Source organism: Nelumbo nucifera, chromosome 1, assembly GCF_055504915.1.
Source record: "Nelumbo nucifera cultivar China Antique chromosome 1, China Antique-T2T, whole genome shotgun sequence".
Classification (NCBI taxonomy): domain Eukaryota; kingdom Viridiplantae; phylum Streptophyta; class Magnoliopsida; order Proteales; family Nelumbonaceae; genus Nelumbo; species Nelumbo nucifera.
This window is the reverse complement of record NC_142649.1, coordinates 5,995,656-6,010,620: the sequence shown is the minus strand read 5'-3', so window position 1 is coordinate 6,010,620 and position 14,965 is coordinate 5,995,656. Positions and strand designations below refer to the sequence as shown.

General features: G+C 34.9%; 1 protein-coding gene and 1 non-coding gene across 3 annotated transcripts; one reads left to right on the top strand and one right to left on the bottom strand.

The window, feature by feature from the left end:
* The first annotated feature begins 9,241 nt into the window (after positions 1 to 9,241).
* On the top strand, positions 9,242 to 9,313 carry TRNAT-UGU (transfer RNA threonine (anticodon UGU)). Its single transcript has one exon. It is a non-coding gene; the product is annotated as a tRNA-Thr (tRNA).
* Positions 9,314 to 10,653: 1,340 nt separating this feature from the next.
* Positions 10,654 to 14,716, bottom strand: CR4 (crinkly4). 2 transcript variants are annotated; one of them, XM_010269830.3, is made up of 2 exons: positions 14,033 to 14,716; positions 10,654 to 13,646 (listed from the first exon to the last, which is right to left on the bottom strand). In XM_010269830.3, exons 1-2 carry the CDS (start codon positions 14,498 to 14,500, stop codon positions 10,929 to 10,931), a joined length of 3,186 nt encoding a protein of 1,061 aa, XP_010268132.1. In that variant the 5' UTR covers positions 14,501 to 14,716; the 3' UTR covers positions 10,654 to 10,928. The 2 variants fall into 2 exon arrangements, with proteins under 2 accessions (XP_010268132.1, XP_010268133.1); XM_010269831.3 differs by having other exon boundaries at positions 10,654 to 13,668; positions 14,033 to 14,170.
* Between the last annotated feature and the right edge of the window lie 249 nt (positions 14,717 to 14,965).

Here is a 14,965-nt window from a genome sequence, read left to right as displayed (position 1 = left end):
TCACATTCAGGTTAATCGAAAACAGGCCATAGCAGACCCATTTTGATCGTCTTCTTCGCCCACGCAGTAAAACGTGTCTTGCATTGGCCCGGTCAATTTTTTTGGCCAATTTTTTTTTCGTTTTTCAATAGTTTATGCATCTGTTCACATAAAAAATGAGATTTGACCTCCTATCTGATATTTGGAAAGTTGGATGAAAATCTGAAATGCTGAAACGTTTGCAACTTGGAGGAGTTTGAAACTTAGAATAGCTTGAAACCGAGCCAAATAAAAATATTATAATTTTTAGAAAAATTTAGATATAATTCTTAGAAAATAATATATATAATAAAAATATTATAATTCTTAATTATTATAGTCCTTAATTTTTTAAATATCAAATAAAAATATTATATATAATTTTTTATTTTTATAAAATATTTTTTCTCAAATCGAACTCGAGCCGAGCCAAGCTCGAACTTAACAGTTTTTTACTCGAGCCTTATACTACATTGGCGAATAACATTTCAAGAATATGTCAGCTCAACAAATTGCAATTTAATATATAGATATAGATATGAATTAAATGGATACCCCTAGGGAATATGTAATAAAGTTCAACTTTGATGCTTTAATGAAAGCTAACAATTTTAGATGCATCACGAGAAACCATCTAGGTGAAACTCTTATTTTTAAAGCAGGCTCCATAGGGATAGCATCTATAAAAACAGCTGAAATGAGAGGGAACACTCGAGACTCTATCAACATTCTATATCCTAAGAAGGTCATCAACTCATCATTGAAGAAGACTCAAGGACGATTATTGAAGCTCTAAAACGTTTTTGGTAAAGCAACAAAGAGATGCCAAGCAAGGCTCGATGAATGCAAGAAGATAGTGGCTGGAGTGAATTGTGATATCGCCTACGCCCATGGAGATGCCAGGTAATGCTTGATGAATGCAAGAAGATGGTGGCTGGAGTGGATTGTCATTTTGCCTACACTCGTATGCATCGTAAAGGAAACCAAGTTGCGGATTGGCTGGCTAGTGAAGGACACACGAGGACATTGCATGGCACTACGTTGAAGGTGTGGCAGTTTAACTTTCTCCTTTTTGTAGATTTCCCTAGGTATTGTCTTCTTTGTATCATGTCATTTAGACATTTCCTACTCAGCATCTAAGGGTAAGGGGGTGTGGTGTTGTGTGGGCATTTTCTCTTATGTGGCACTTATAACAAACAGAAATTTGGGTTTGCCCCTCACAGGGTGCACCTGACACCAACTTCACAGCGCTTTCATTATGCCCATTAAGAATATCTCCTATACTTGCTGTTTCATTCTTGGGAAGATGTTCCCAATGCACGTCTGTGATGTATTGTGAGATTGGTGTAAGGCATGCTCTATGATGAGCAAAATACAATTTCATTAACAGATTTTATATTGCACCTTATGCCCTTACTTTTTTTTCTCCCCAATATATGCTTTTATCAAGTACAAATGCAATGCCATGATACCAAACACAACCCAAATCATTTACTGGATATGGCCATAGGCCTATTGGAGGTGAAATAATTGAACTTAATGTAGGGTTTTCAACGGGTCAGGTCTATTCGATGGACCCAAACTGACCAAACCAATTATAACGGTTTTGGTTCCATAATTTTGTCTTGGTTAATTATTGGGTTGGTTCTAGTTCTTTCCTGTCCTAAAGCAAGTCAAACCTGGAATAGGTTATTTATTAAATACATATAATATATATTTTTTTTTAATTTTCTTATAATTTTTATCATATTTTATGTTTAAATTGATAAATTTGATAAATAATAAATAAGATAATACTAATATTAGTTAAAAATGTTTAATTTATTAACACAAATAATTTAATATTCTTCTAACTTTTTATTAAGATTATGTTATAAAAATTTTAATTTTAAGTTCTTATTTAAATAAACAAATATAACTTTTAGTATAATCGGGTCCCAACTATTAACCAGGATAATTCTAAATCTGTGATTTTGTCCCAATTAATAATGAATTAGGAATTGGTTTACCTAGACCCAATGCATACCCAACCCATTGACAGGCCTAACTTAATGGCTTATCACTCTATCTTTCAGTCAATGAGTCATTAAGTAGCTAGGTCCTGGGCTCCTTAGTCGCTCAAATTGAATATAGTTTTTGTATAATTATTTTATGTATATAAAAGCAACAAGTTATTCAATTCAGCCAAATCAGCCATTACCCAATAGCAGTCTACATTAAATTGGACAATATCCATTTTGGTTTTGCAGTAAACTACTAGTAAAAAATTAAATTAGGCAACAGTGTTTTGTTTATTTACCGTGAAGATGAAGTAAAATAAAACTTGAAATAAAAAAAAAAAAAGTGAACCAATACTTACAATTTTTTCATTTGCACTCCCAAACACTTGTGTATTAATTCTTCCAATAAAACATTCATAGTTCAAATAAAATTACACTGCAGAAAAGTAAAAGCGTAAAGGAATTTTGTAAAAATTCTTAACAACCCAGAAAACTTCGATTGTTGGGGCCAACAGCCTCTACTGTTGAGAACATTTTTGGGAATGCCACATTACTATAGAGTGGGGTAAAATAGTAGTTGTTCCTTATTTCTTTTTAATCATAATCATAGGCATGGGCATCAATTTATGGGCATGAATTGATGAATGTGTCCAGCCTAAAAACGCTCTCAACAGCATAGGTTGTTGGCTTAAAATAAATGTTTTGCAACATGGCCTAAAATAAATAAAGGAATGTGGTCATGCAATAATTCCTCCCATTCAGACATATGGCATTCCAATATTTTATAAAAGAGGATGTCAAAAGTGGTTAATTCTACTTTCAAATACAATAACTATCTTAGAAGTGGTTTATTCAAATATATTCAATCAGACATCCAGAATTCCAATTTCTTAGAAAAGAGGATGTCAAAAGTGGTTAATTCTACTTTCAAATAGAATAACTATCTTGGAAGTGGTTTATTCAAATACATTCAATCCATTCTCATGCAGACATGCGGAATTCCAATTTTTTAGAAAAGAGGATGTCAAAAGTGGTTAATTCTACTTTCAAATACAATAACTATCTTAGAAGTGGTCAATCCATTCCATTCAGACATGCAGAATTCCAATTTCTTAGAAAAAAGAATGTCAAAAGTGGTTAATTCTACTTTCAAATAGAATAACTATCTTAGAAGTGGTTTATTCAATCCATTCTCATTCAGACATGCGGAATTCCAAATTTTTAGAAAAGAGGATGTCAAAAGTGGTTAATTCTACTTTCAAATAGAATAACTATCTTAGAAGTGGCTTATTCAAATACATTCAATCCAATTTTTTAGAAAAGAGGATCTCAAAAGTGGTTAGTTCCACTTTCAAATAGAATAACTACATTTGAAGTGGTTTATTCAAACGTATTCAATCCACTTTGAAGTGATACAAACATAACTATTTATCAAGAAAACACATAAAAAACTCAAAATAAATTTATCAAATAAATAGTAAATACAAATTAAAGTGGATTACTGTTTACAAATAAGATCTCATTTAATTTCTTAAATCATATTAAAAACAACATAAATTAATAGTGATTTTCTAACAAAATAGGTCATAATAGATTATGAATTATAAAGATGTAAGACTCATATTAATTTTTCTAACTTGTTTTTTATAATTAAATAGTAAATTTTAAACTAAATGATATTGTAGTTGCTCCATGCTTGGTAAGGGGTCATTCTCTAATTTATTTTTGAAATAAAAAATCTATGATACCAAAAAGACATGATATCAAAAAAGTTTTTACCAATCAAAACCCACCCATAAATTTTCAAATAATATGCTTTTTTAATATCATAATCAAAATCTAAAAAAAAAATCTACGATACCGGAAAAGCATGGCATGGGAAAAGTTTTAAACAATCAAAACCCACTCGTAAAAGTCATTCCCCCACTCACATTGTTGTAATGAACATTACATGCGCCCTTGGGGGGCCTCATCATTCTGCCCACATCCTACCACCAAAAACACTGTTTGATACTCCATATCTTTCATTGTCTATCATTGACTAAGTGGGTTTCTCCACCACATAATAATTCCCCCATTCTGTGCTAACTAGTATTAGACATTATCACCACACACCGGTTCTATCACTAGGGCTGCAATTTGGGCAGGATATCTCAATTTGAGTCAATTTGGGCCAAATCCAATATAGCTTATGAATAAATATTAATGAGGATTTGGACGATGCACGGAATTCGTCAAGGAAAAATAAAACAAAAAAAAAACAGTAACTAGTTACAAAAATAATTAGCATGTCCAAGATTTGTTTAAAATAATAACTATTTGAACATAAACTCTTTATCATGGTTGTGCATGAGGTACGTGTTCACATCGCCATCACCATGGAGGAATAAAAATGAATCTTTTCCTTATAACTGTTATACAGTTATGCCTGAGTTGCAATTTCAGGAATTGGAGGGGCGGAGCTAAGGGGTGCAGGTGCGGAGGGGAGTGATGGCCCCAATTTCACAATCTCAATTGATGTTTCACTTATCTCATCTCCGCGCTTGGGAATTGGGTTGTTTTTTAGGCTCAATTTGGAAATACTATAAATACAAATATGTAGATTGCAAATGCATACAAAATAGATTTGTATTTATACTCCTTTCAAACTGAATTTAGGCCCAGTTAAGACTTAGGAAAGAGTATAAATATAAATACGTAGAGTGCAAAATTTTGTATTTTGTATGTATTTATATTATTTCCAAATTAATCTGGTTGCAATTAAGGATAATCATTATTTAGTTAAAAGTGAAAAACCAAATCAAAAATTTTAGTTTTGATTTCAGTTTTAGTTATTTGGGAGGTATTCAAGAATATGGGTTGGTTTTGTTTTTAAAAGCAAAATCAACTGCTTCAAAAACAAAGCCAACCATGTTGTCCAACACCTTCTTGGATATTAAGAGTTTTGATTTTGATTTAGTTTTCAGATTTAGAAATTTGTTTAATCAGAAAACTGAATTAACCAAATTTCAGTTTGGTGTTGGTTTGGATTATTTTGGTTTTTCAAAAATTTGGTTTCAGTTAGGTTTCCTTTTACAATTACGGATTCGAAAATTTCAGTGTTTTCAATTTGGTTTTTAACCAAACTAGGCATGACCCCCCGTACTAAGTACGGGGTTATTAATATGATCTATTTTTTATTTTTTATTTTTAAATCAATTATATTAAAATTTTAGGTTAGATTTTTCATTTGATTTTTTGATAAATTTTTATTTGATTTAAAAGACTTACCATATATTTATCTAGTGTTTGGCCCTATTATGGAGAAGTCACATGTATATATCATTTGGTTTTTATACTTTTTTGTTTATTGCAGTAATATTATTTTATTTGAGTTTCACTATTTATTTAACAATTATATTTATATTTGAATTAAGAAATTGAATTACAAAGATTTAGCTAGTGAATAGCCCCATACTAAGTATGGGAAAATTCACTCAAGTTTGATTTCCAACATTTGTATTAATTGTTTAGTCTTTTTTATTAATTTTTATTATTTTCATTCATAATTCATTTATTAATTTTTAATCATTTTAAGCTAATTCATTATTTAATAAATTTGTAATAGTTTAAGCACATTTACGAATTTTTAATCTATTTTAGTAATTAATTAATCTTTTTTGTTATTTAATAATATTATTAACTAAGTTAGTAATCAATGAAATATTTATTTAAGATTATTCCTTTTAAAATATTGACTTAATTAATCGTTTAAAGAAGACTATTATTTTTAATTAGTGATTTTTATAATTGTCATTATTGTTATTATTAATAGTGATTATTATTGTAAAGCAAATTGATTTCCAACCAAGTATAATAATTATTTCTTCTATTTAAATTAATATTTTGCATTTATGAATAATCATTAATGATTATTATTAATATTAATTAATGTGTACAAAAGAAGTAGTGGGACCCAGCATTCTCAATTGAACTGTTATCTTCTCAGGCAACGGTTCGTGCAAAACTCGACCATCAGCGGCGTCATCAACAACGACGGTATGACCTTCCTGGCCACTGGAGACAATGATCGCCTGTATTAAAAAAAAACACCTCGTATCTGGCTTCCTGGCTTCCTGTACACTGGTCATATGAACTTCCCGGCCACCAGCGACCACCCATAAGCGATTGCCCATGGCCGACGATCTCATGTAACGTTAAAAGAACAACCGATATTCGTCTGTATTAAAAAAAAAAAAAAAAAACGGCTTAGATTCTACCTTCTTCTCAAGCAAGGATTCGCAATTACAGTAAACAGCCGCCGTATTCTACCTTCATATGACCTTCCCGGCCACCGGAGGCAACCCATAACTGATCACCTGTGGTCGGCGATCTCATATACATTATAATAGTAGCTGTTGGTCACCGGTAGTAAAAACAAAAACGTCTGGTTTTCTTCTCAGAGGACCCTGTTTTCTCAAGTAATGATTTGGGCTAAATCTTAACAGGGTTATAGGGCCGACTATTGCTACTTGCTATGCCCTGGCCGCTAGCGGTCACATAGAAGTTTCTTGGTTGCAGTTCGATGCAGGGGGTGTTAATGAGTTCGTTGGAACAAATGTTTTGAAATTCAAATAACATATATTTTTTTATGAGATTAGAATTCATGAGACAAAGATTGAGAAGATAGAGTTCAATCTGATAAAATAAATGAAAGAAAAAATAGAAACATGTTTGCCAAACTCAAAACTCTATACGTTATACGTGTAAGATACAGTGAGATGAAATGTAAAATTACCCAAGTGGTTAAAGTTGAAAACATCCAACTAAGAATTCCAATGAAGTGAACTTCTTATAAGCTCTGAGAAATTACAGATTTGGAGAACATCGTATGCAAAGACTGTGAATTTAGAGTCTGATACTGATAGATTGTGATAGATTGAATGAGAATGTAGATTTCTGGACGTGACTTAGAGTCTGACATGAACGTGGGGGTGAATTGGGTGCAAAAGAATTTTTGAATTTGTCTCGAAAAATTAAGTTTTCTTTGAAAATTTGAAATTTTGAAAAGGCAATTGATCAGAATAAACACATGTCTAATTTATTTCATGGTTTAGAAGACAGGTGTCTAAATGGAGGAGAGCAACATGTCTGACTGGGGGAGATTTTGACCTGATTTTATTACTTTAATACATATATATATATATAAGCCAAACACCCACACAACTCGCCCCTATTCACAAAAAGCTTGGACATCTCATGTATGTGCGTGGGAGTCCATAAGATCTCCTGCCCACACAAACTCTGCCTATATTGATGGCAGCCACACATGGAGAACGTCTCATCCTCTACGTAATAATATGCAAGGAGAAATGTTCCCAATTCATGGAGGATAGTATGGAGTTTTAATTGATCAAAACTCTTTCTATATCATAGATTTTCCCTTTTCACTTCACAGCCTCTTTTACAAACGGGCCAAAGTGAAAATAGGCCTGGGCCTGAAAATTTGTGGCCAGACTAATGGGGCCGGACGGGTCATAAATGATCATCCTTACAATCGGTTGGATATCAAATGATTTATTTATTTATTTCTATATTTTCCCATCACAGCAATTTATCAAATGGCCACCTTCAATCCTTGTCAGTATCGACTCTCGATCCTGAAATTCTGGTCCAAAACTGTATGGTCTTCATCATTGTCACGAGAACTCTCTGTAACTTCCCAGAATCTAGCCATCATAGTAGGGCCGTGCAATTAGTGATCAAAGGGCTTCTTCACTCCCTTGCCTTTGAGTATTCTTGATCTCCAATGCTTAAAAGGGCTTCTTTCACTCTCTTTCAGTTTGTTTACAATGCAATTTCATTTGTATCAATGCATTAATATAAGTATAAATATTGCTAGCATTGTCAATGGGTTGGGCTCGGTCCAATGGATCCAAATCAATTGGGTCGGTTCTAATTCTAGTATATCATACTTATAAATCGGTTCCAATTCTTGATATATTGTCTTAAGTATTAAATATATAATATTTTCAGCAAGTTTACTATAATTGAGTCCATTGGATTAGACCTGATTGCCTAGATAACCGATCAATTTAGTTCTGGGTCTGAACCTACAGACCCTATCAGGTCTGATTCGGTTCTGATTCCTTAATATTTCTTGTCGGATCAGTTTTGATTCTAGCTAAATTCGACCTCTTGACATCCCTAAGTTTTGCTATAGGATGTAATTACATTCAGTTTTCTAATAAAAAGAAATTAATTTGGTTGTGAGTGAGTTTAAATACCCCTATGTTTGATTTTTAATTTTCTACAAATCCAAAAATAATTACAGTTTGAATAAATAAAAGAATAAAAATTTGAAAACAAAAACACATCAGAACTTGCATTCACAATGGTATTTTAGTAGGGATGCAAATGGTCATTCATCTCAATTCGAATTTGAATTAATTCGCATTAAGAAGACCCAAATACGAATATTTTATATAGATCCACTTTTGTCCAATATAATATAATCCTACTCAATTCAATTTAAATATATATATCACATATACTTAAAATTTATATTCTATTTTATTTGATTGCTGTTTTCTTACTAACGAATCATTAATTTCAATATATTCCCTTTATTCAATGATATAAAATATTAATATCTGATTGCAATCTGAACTCTCTCCAAAATTGATATAAACCCAACAAATAAGTGACCATTTGAATTAAAATAAAAGAATTAAAAATGGGCTGGTTTCAATAATCACTATTGGACACCCTAGCGCTTACAAGTCCGATCCTATTAATTGTTTCAATAATCACCAATAGGTATTTTAAAATTTATTGTTACTAATAAAAATGTACTTGCATGCGCATGTAATAGTATCTTTAAGATAAAACTATTTATAATTTATGGACAGTTTTTGAACAGTTATAAGTGAACAGTTTCTTAATTATAAGTGGACAGTTTTTGAAGTGAGAATAAAGAACATATATGCCCTTTTTTTATGCCCGTTGTATATTTCTTAGATAAGAAATAAAAATGCCTAATGAAAAATCCAGAAAATAGAACTATTTGCTCTTTTATTTATAGTATAGATTAATGAGTGATTTTACGTTTTTTTTTATTGTTTTTGTATCGACGATGAATTGATCGTTAAAATACAAAACATAATCATCATGAACTTGCACGTGTAAGGTATCTTACACTAAAATCAGTTCTAAAGAATCGGTTTAGATGTTAGTTATGTACAGCCCCTATAACTCAGTGGTAGAGCGTCAGTCTTGTAAACTGAAGGTCCGTAGTTCGGTCCTGCGTGGGGGCAATTTAAATCAAATAGCTTGGCATCCAACACTTTTAAGGCTTATTATTTGAAATTTAAAATCATTTTTTTTTTGTAAAGCATGGTGGGAACCAGAACCAATCCGACAATAAATATCAAGGAATTGAAATCGAACAGATCCAGTAGGGTCTGTAATTTTAGACCCTGGATCAAACTTATCGGTTTTCAGATTGTCCCGAATATATAGTAAATTTATTATAACCATGTGTGTATATATATACACCTAATATATATAAATTATTTAATATAGGGAGAATGACTGATAACCCCAAGTCAGAATATATAGGTTTAAAGTACATTTAGGGTAGGTGCCAGCTCAGAATTGATGCCAATTCATGGGTGAGTATGGATAGATAAAGTGTGGTTTTTGAATCTTCTGAATGTTTATAGCTTTGCAGTAGGAATCAGATATCTGCATTAGGTCTATCTGTACTTTTCCATTTAATGTATTATATATACATAAATACTTTGGTCAATTAGGTTGAACCGATTTCAAACCGATAATAAGACAATATATCAAAAATCAAAATGGACCCATTAAGTCCACATCCTGAAACCAAAACCAACCCATCAATTCGGATCCGTCGAGTCAGATCAGGTATTGACAGCCTAGCATCATTGCATTGAATGCCCGTTTCTCTATCACACCGGCATTACATGGGCAATTAAACTTCACCAAATCATATAATCATATTTGGTTGGACTCTTTCTTTTTCTTGTAAGAATTTGATTACTCTTTTTTCTTCTATATTTTGTAAGAATTTTGGTTGGGTTCATTGGGTACCAAATATTTTGTACTTATTTTATTTTGGATTATGCAAAAGTCATTTAAAATAACATTATTTAGACATTTCCTTCTCACCAGCTCAGGGGGGCCGGGGGTGTTGTGTGAGCATTTTCTCTTACGTGAGTTGGTGAAAAAAACAAATAATTCGACACTATAAAGGATAAAGCCAATGTTGAACCAATCATTCTTTAGGCCCAGTTTGAAAGGAGTACAAATACAAATATAAATATGTATAGTACAAATATAAATATATAGAGTGCAAAACCTTGTTTTTGTATTATTTTGTATGTATTTATACAGTACATATTTGTATTTGTACTCCTTCGAAACTGAGCCTTAAGAACTGCTTGTCAAAACACAGACAGGTGCAACTTGGACGGGCTGGGGTTGTGGGTCAACCCAAGTTACAACCCACCCTAGCCACAAGTAACTAACCAAATTCATGTGGTGGTTAGCTATATGGGTTTAGTTTACCATAAAGACAGTTTTTTTGTGGTGTCACAAGTAACTTGACCATTCAGATGCCTAATTCTAGTTTTTTAGCCAAGTTGTTAGAATTTAATACACAATAATTGCCAAAAAAGTACAAAACAACACAGGGAGCAGCAATTTTAGAAAACTACATGCTCCATCCCAATTTTTACATTTCCTTCCAAAGCAAAAAAGAAAAAGAAAGAAAAAAAAATACTTGAAACCCACCAAGATCAGAAGACTCAGAAAACATGTTTTTAGATATGCAAATCTGCAATCTTTTTTTTTTCTTTCTATTTCCTCCATTGAGTAACAATACAGAATATACTGTTGGAACTCTTAGAAATTATGCTGCAAGAACAAGTTCTGTTCAGGAGAAGCAGGCCCAATCTCTTCCTCCAAACACCTCAACCCATCACCAGCACCCCCATTACCCAAGTTTTTTGCTTCTAAATTCTTCCCATCAATGTCTGCATCTGAAACTGAAGACTTCCTCCTTTGGGATGAGGCAACACTTGGAAATGTGATCCAGGAAGGAGCTCTAAACTCAAACCTTTGATCCTGATCAGCTTCGATTGCATCTGCATCTGAGCCTGATCTGTTTGAAGACCTCTGTGATGACTTCTTATGCAGCCTACTACTACCCAAGACCACCTCTGTAGGCAAGATTGGCTGCTCATTACATGGGCTCCCCATCAAAAGTGCAAGGGCTCTTTCTAATGCTGTTGTCACCTTATCCATGGATGGCCTCTCCTTCCCTCTCATTCTCACACACTTAGATGCCACGTTTGCTATCCTCCTTAGAGCCTCAAGATCATCTGGAGGTTTCAATACTGGGTCCAAGATTGCTGATATATCTCCAGCTTTGATCAGTGGAACTGCCCATTCAACTATGTTCCCTTCTTCGAATTGCATATCAATGGCCTTACGGCCACTTAGAATTTCCAATAGTAAGACACCAAAGCTGTAGACATCAGACTTCGTTGTTAGATAGTGAAGTCTGTAGTACTCAGGGTCGAGATACCCCAAGGTCCCTGCAGGTAACTCAGCCAATGGGGAGCTACTGTCAGCTGGACCTAGCAATGAGAGGCCAAAATCAGCAACTCGAGCGTTGTGTTCTTCGTCAATGAGAATATTCGAGGACTTGATATCTCGATGAATCACAGGTGGGCAAGCATAACCATGCAAGTATTCAATTCCACGAGCTGCCTGGACTGCAATGGTGACCCTTCGAACCCAATCCAATTGCTCTTTCAGGCTTGGGTCCTTGCCATGGAGGTGTTGATGCAATGACCCATGAGCCATGAACTCATACACCAGAAGCCTCTCCCCTCCTTCTTCACAGTATCCCAGCAGATTGAGCAAGTGTGCATGGTTTAGTCTAGAGAGAAGATCAAGCTCAGTGTGGAACTCCTTCGAGTTTTTTTTCAGGTCTGTAGATTTGATTGCTCTCTTAACTGCAACCACTGTCCCATCCTTCAATATACCTTTGAACACACAGGAAAAACTACCTTTCCCCACTTGGGATTCTTCCTTAAATCCACCAGTAGCTCTCTCGAGTTCCTCATAGGTGAATGTCTGAGCCCTCCTGAGCTTAAGGTCATCGAAGTCAGGTCGGACTTTACCATTCTCTTTGCTGATAGACAAAACCACATTGTTCTTGGTGACTTTTGATTCTGCCAATGAGCATTGGCACCTCTGTAATTTGTAACGGACATAAAGGAATGCAGTTAAAGAAACAGCAGTTACCAGGAAGACAGCAAAGATGAGCTCTGCAACAAAAATTGGCATCTGGAGAGACCAGAATCGACCATTTCTCTTTTTCCCTCCCATTACAGGGGAAGAAGAACAATTGGATATGCACTGGCCCGAGACACAGATAGAACAGTTGAACTCACAGACTCTATCAGATTTGGTTGTGCACTGCACAGTCTGATACATCTCAGCAGGGCAGCCATTGCTGCAAGGAAAACAAACATGCGAGTTAGGCGCCTTGCACGGCTGACTTCCTTGGATTAACTCATAGAAACCACGAGTGCAAGGACTAGACGAGCAGAGGCCTGGTGATACTGCCAAGGGCAGGGATGGGGGGAAACCAAGACCCCAACAAACAGGTTGCAGAGATTTTCCAGCAAGAACTCCACAGGTGAAGTAATCTCCAGCTGCAATCTCATAAACCTTAACTCCTCCAGGAGCTGGGGTGCTCTTATCAGTGTGAAAACCCCAGCAAATCACCCCATTATCAGAACTCTTAATTCCACAGGCATGAAATTTTCCACCTACAATAGAAATCATGGGATCATCTGGAACCAACTCAACATTCCCATCACCCAAATAAGCAGTCTTTTCTTCCCCATTCATGCTCTTCCCCCAGCAAATGGCTCTAGAATTCTCACCTTCTACGACACCACACACATGAAACCCTCCTGCAGAAATCTTCCGAAACCTTGCATCTCTGGGAATTAAATCCATAACCCCACTACTAGTTTCATCACCCCAACAGAAAACGGTTCCATTATCAGAAAACAACCCACAATTAAACACAGAACCAGCTGTAATGGCCTTGATCTTGCCACTAAAAACATGGTTGGCTGTCATGTTGTAACCCCAACAATCAACTAGGGAAGTGTTTCCATGCATTCTTCCCATCTCTGGCATCCTCAAGCCGCAGATGTGGTGATCTCCAGCACTAATCTCTGAATAAGCAGCTCCCTCAATCATCGGTTGTGGGACACCCATTTTGATGTAAATGCTACTCCCCCAACAGTAAGGCTGGTTGGACTCCATTAGAAGCCCACACACAAATCCATCACCGGCGGTTAGGCCTAGGATCGGAAACCGAGAAGGAGCTCCGAAGATTACAGCTGAGTCTGCTCCATAGCAGGTCACAAGATGAGACCCATCTGACTTCAAACCACAGAAAACAGGACCATTCTCGCCATAAGACACAGCGATTGAGGACATGGAGCCCAGACCAGACACCTGCAACCATGAATCTGCAATGGCCATCAACAACACTACAGCTTGGAGAAGAAAACCTGCTTTCCTGGTGTCCATCTTCAAAACCCAGATGAGAAACCTGTGATCAAACTCCAGGAATTTTTCGCCAATAAATCCAACCAATTATTTAAACAAAACCTGAAAGCTACAACAGTTATCTGAAATTCCGACCAACATTACAACCCAAATAAGAATCTACCACTTCTGACATCCAGTTCCATGTCCAGATGAGAAAGTCTTCTATATTGAACGACTCTTTACAAAGAAACAAAACAAGATAACTAAAAAACAAACATAGCAGAAATTATGTTCAGAAGGAATATCTGTCCTGACTTTTGAAACTCCTCTTCTTGTTCTGTTTTCGGATGTTGGAAGAAAAACCACTAAAGACAAAGACAAGGAAATCCCATGTTTGAATAGCAGTGAAGGACTAGAATTCAAACCTGAGTGCTGCTTAGATAAATCATAAGATCCAAATGCCAAATACTCCGTCCAAAAGAAGCTTCTGTGATATCAAACTCCCCAGATGCTCTTCTTCTGCAAGACCCATACAAAAAAAAAAGAAAAAAAATCCCTTCTTGCTTCTGGGTAACAACTCTAAACAGGACTTCAAAAATGAGTTCCAGGAATGCAATCTGCAACTTCGCAACTTTGATGCAAGAGGCACACCCAAGATCAGGTTCTACTGATTCTACCTTTAAAGCTTCATTCTGTAACCATCTACTGAAACAGCTTACAGATTTCTTTTTTTTTTTTAAATCTCTCTCTTTTCTCTTACTAAAGTTGGTAGAGAGCTGAGAGATGTTGCAGAAACAAGCGATTAGTGAAAAACTAAAAAAGTGGATGGGTGAAGATGGGTTATAGAAACGGAGAAGATTGCAGGAATGGTGATGGTAAGTGGGAGAGAGCATTAAATGCCATTAACTTCCCAGCTTCAAACGTGACCAAGTGTAGGTGAGGACTTAAATGAGAATTTAATGCCCTTCATCTTTTCATGCCTGGATTTCTGCAGTCTGTAACATGTCCACAATTTCGAATTTTTGCTAGATCAGTGCACCCACCAGTTCAGCACCCTTTCCTTACATGGGTGCCTTGTTTCTGCTTTTATTAACCCACCCTCTCCTTCTTCCCTTGTCTTGTTTCAAGCATCATTCTTCTAACCAGTAGTTTTTATGGATTCGTGTGAGGTCTTCAGTCTTCTCCTATTCTTTTTGGATTATAATACTGTGATTATTTTATAGAATAAGTGATTACTATATATAAAAATGTTGCTTCTTTTTGGGACAAAATAACATATTTTGCAAGAAGAAAACAAGGTTTATTTTACTGTTTTTCATGTGATGACCGATAGATTTTGAGTATAAGATTTGTTTGTT

Bases quoted from the DNA above. Each gene is read 5' to 3' on its own strand.
- CR4 (XM_010269830.3), bottom strand. From the start codon at position 14,500: ATGCTCTCTCCCACTTACCATCACCATTCCTGCAATCTTCTCCGTTTC. The intron at 13,647-14,032 runs GTTTGAATTCTA...TGGGTTTTGAAG, and splicing joins TTTATCTAAGCAGCACTCAG to ATGGACACCAGGAAAGCAGG.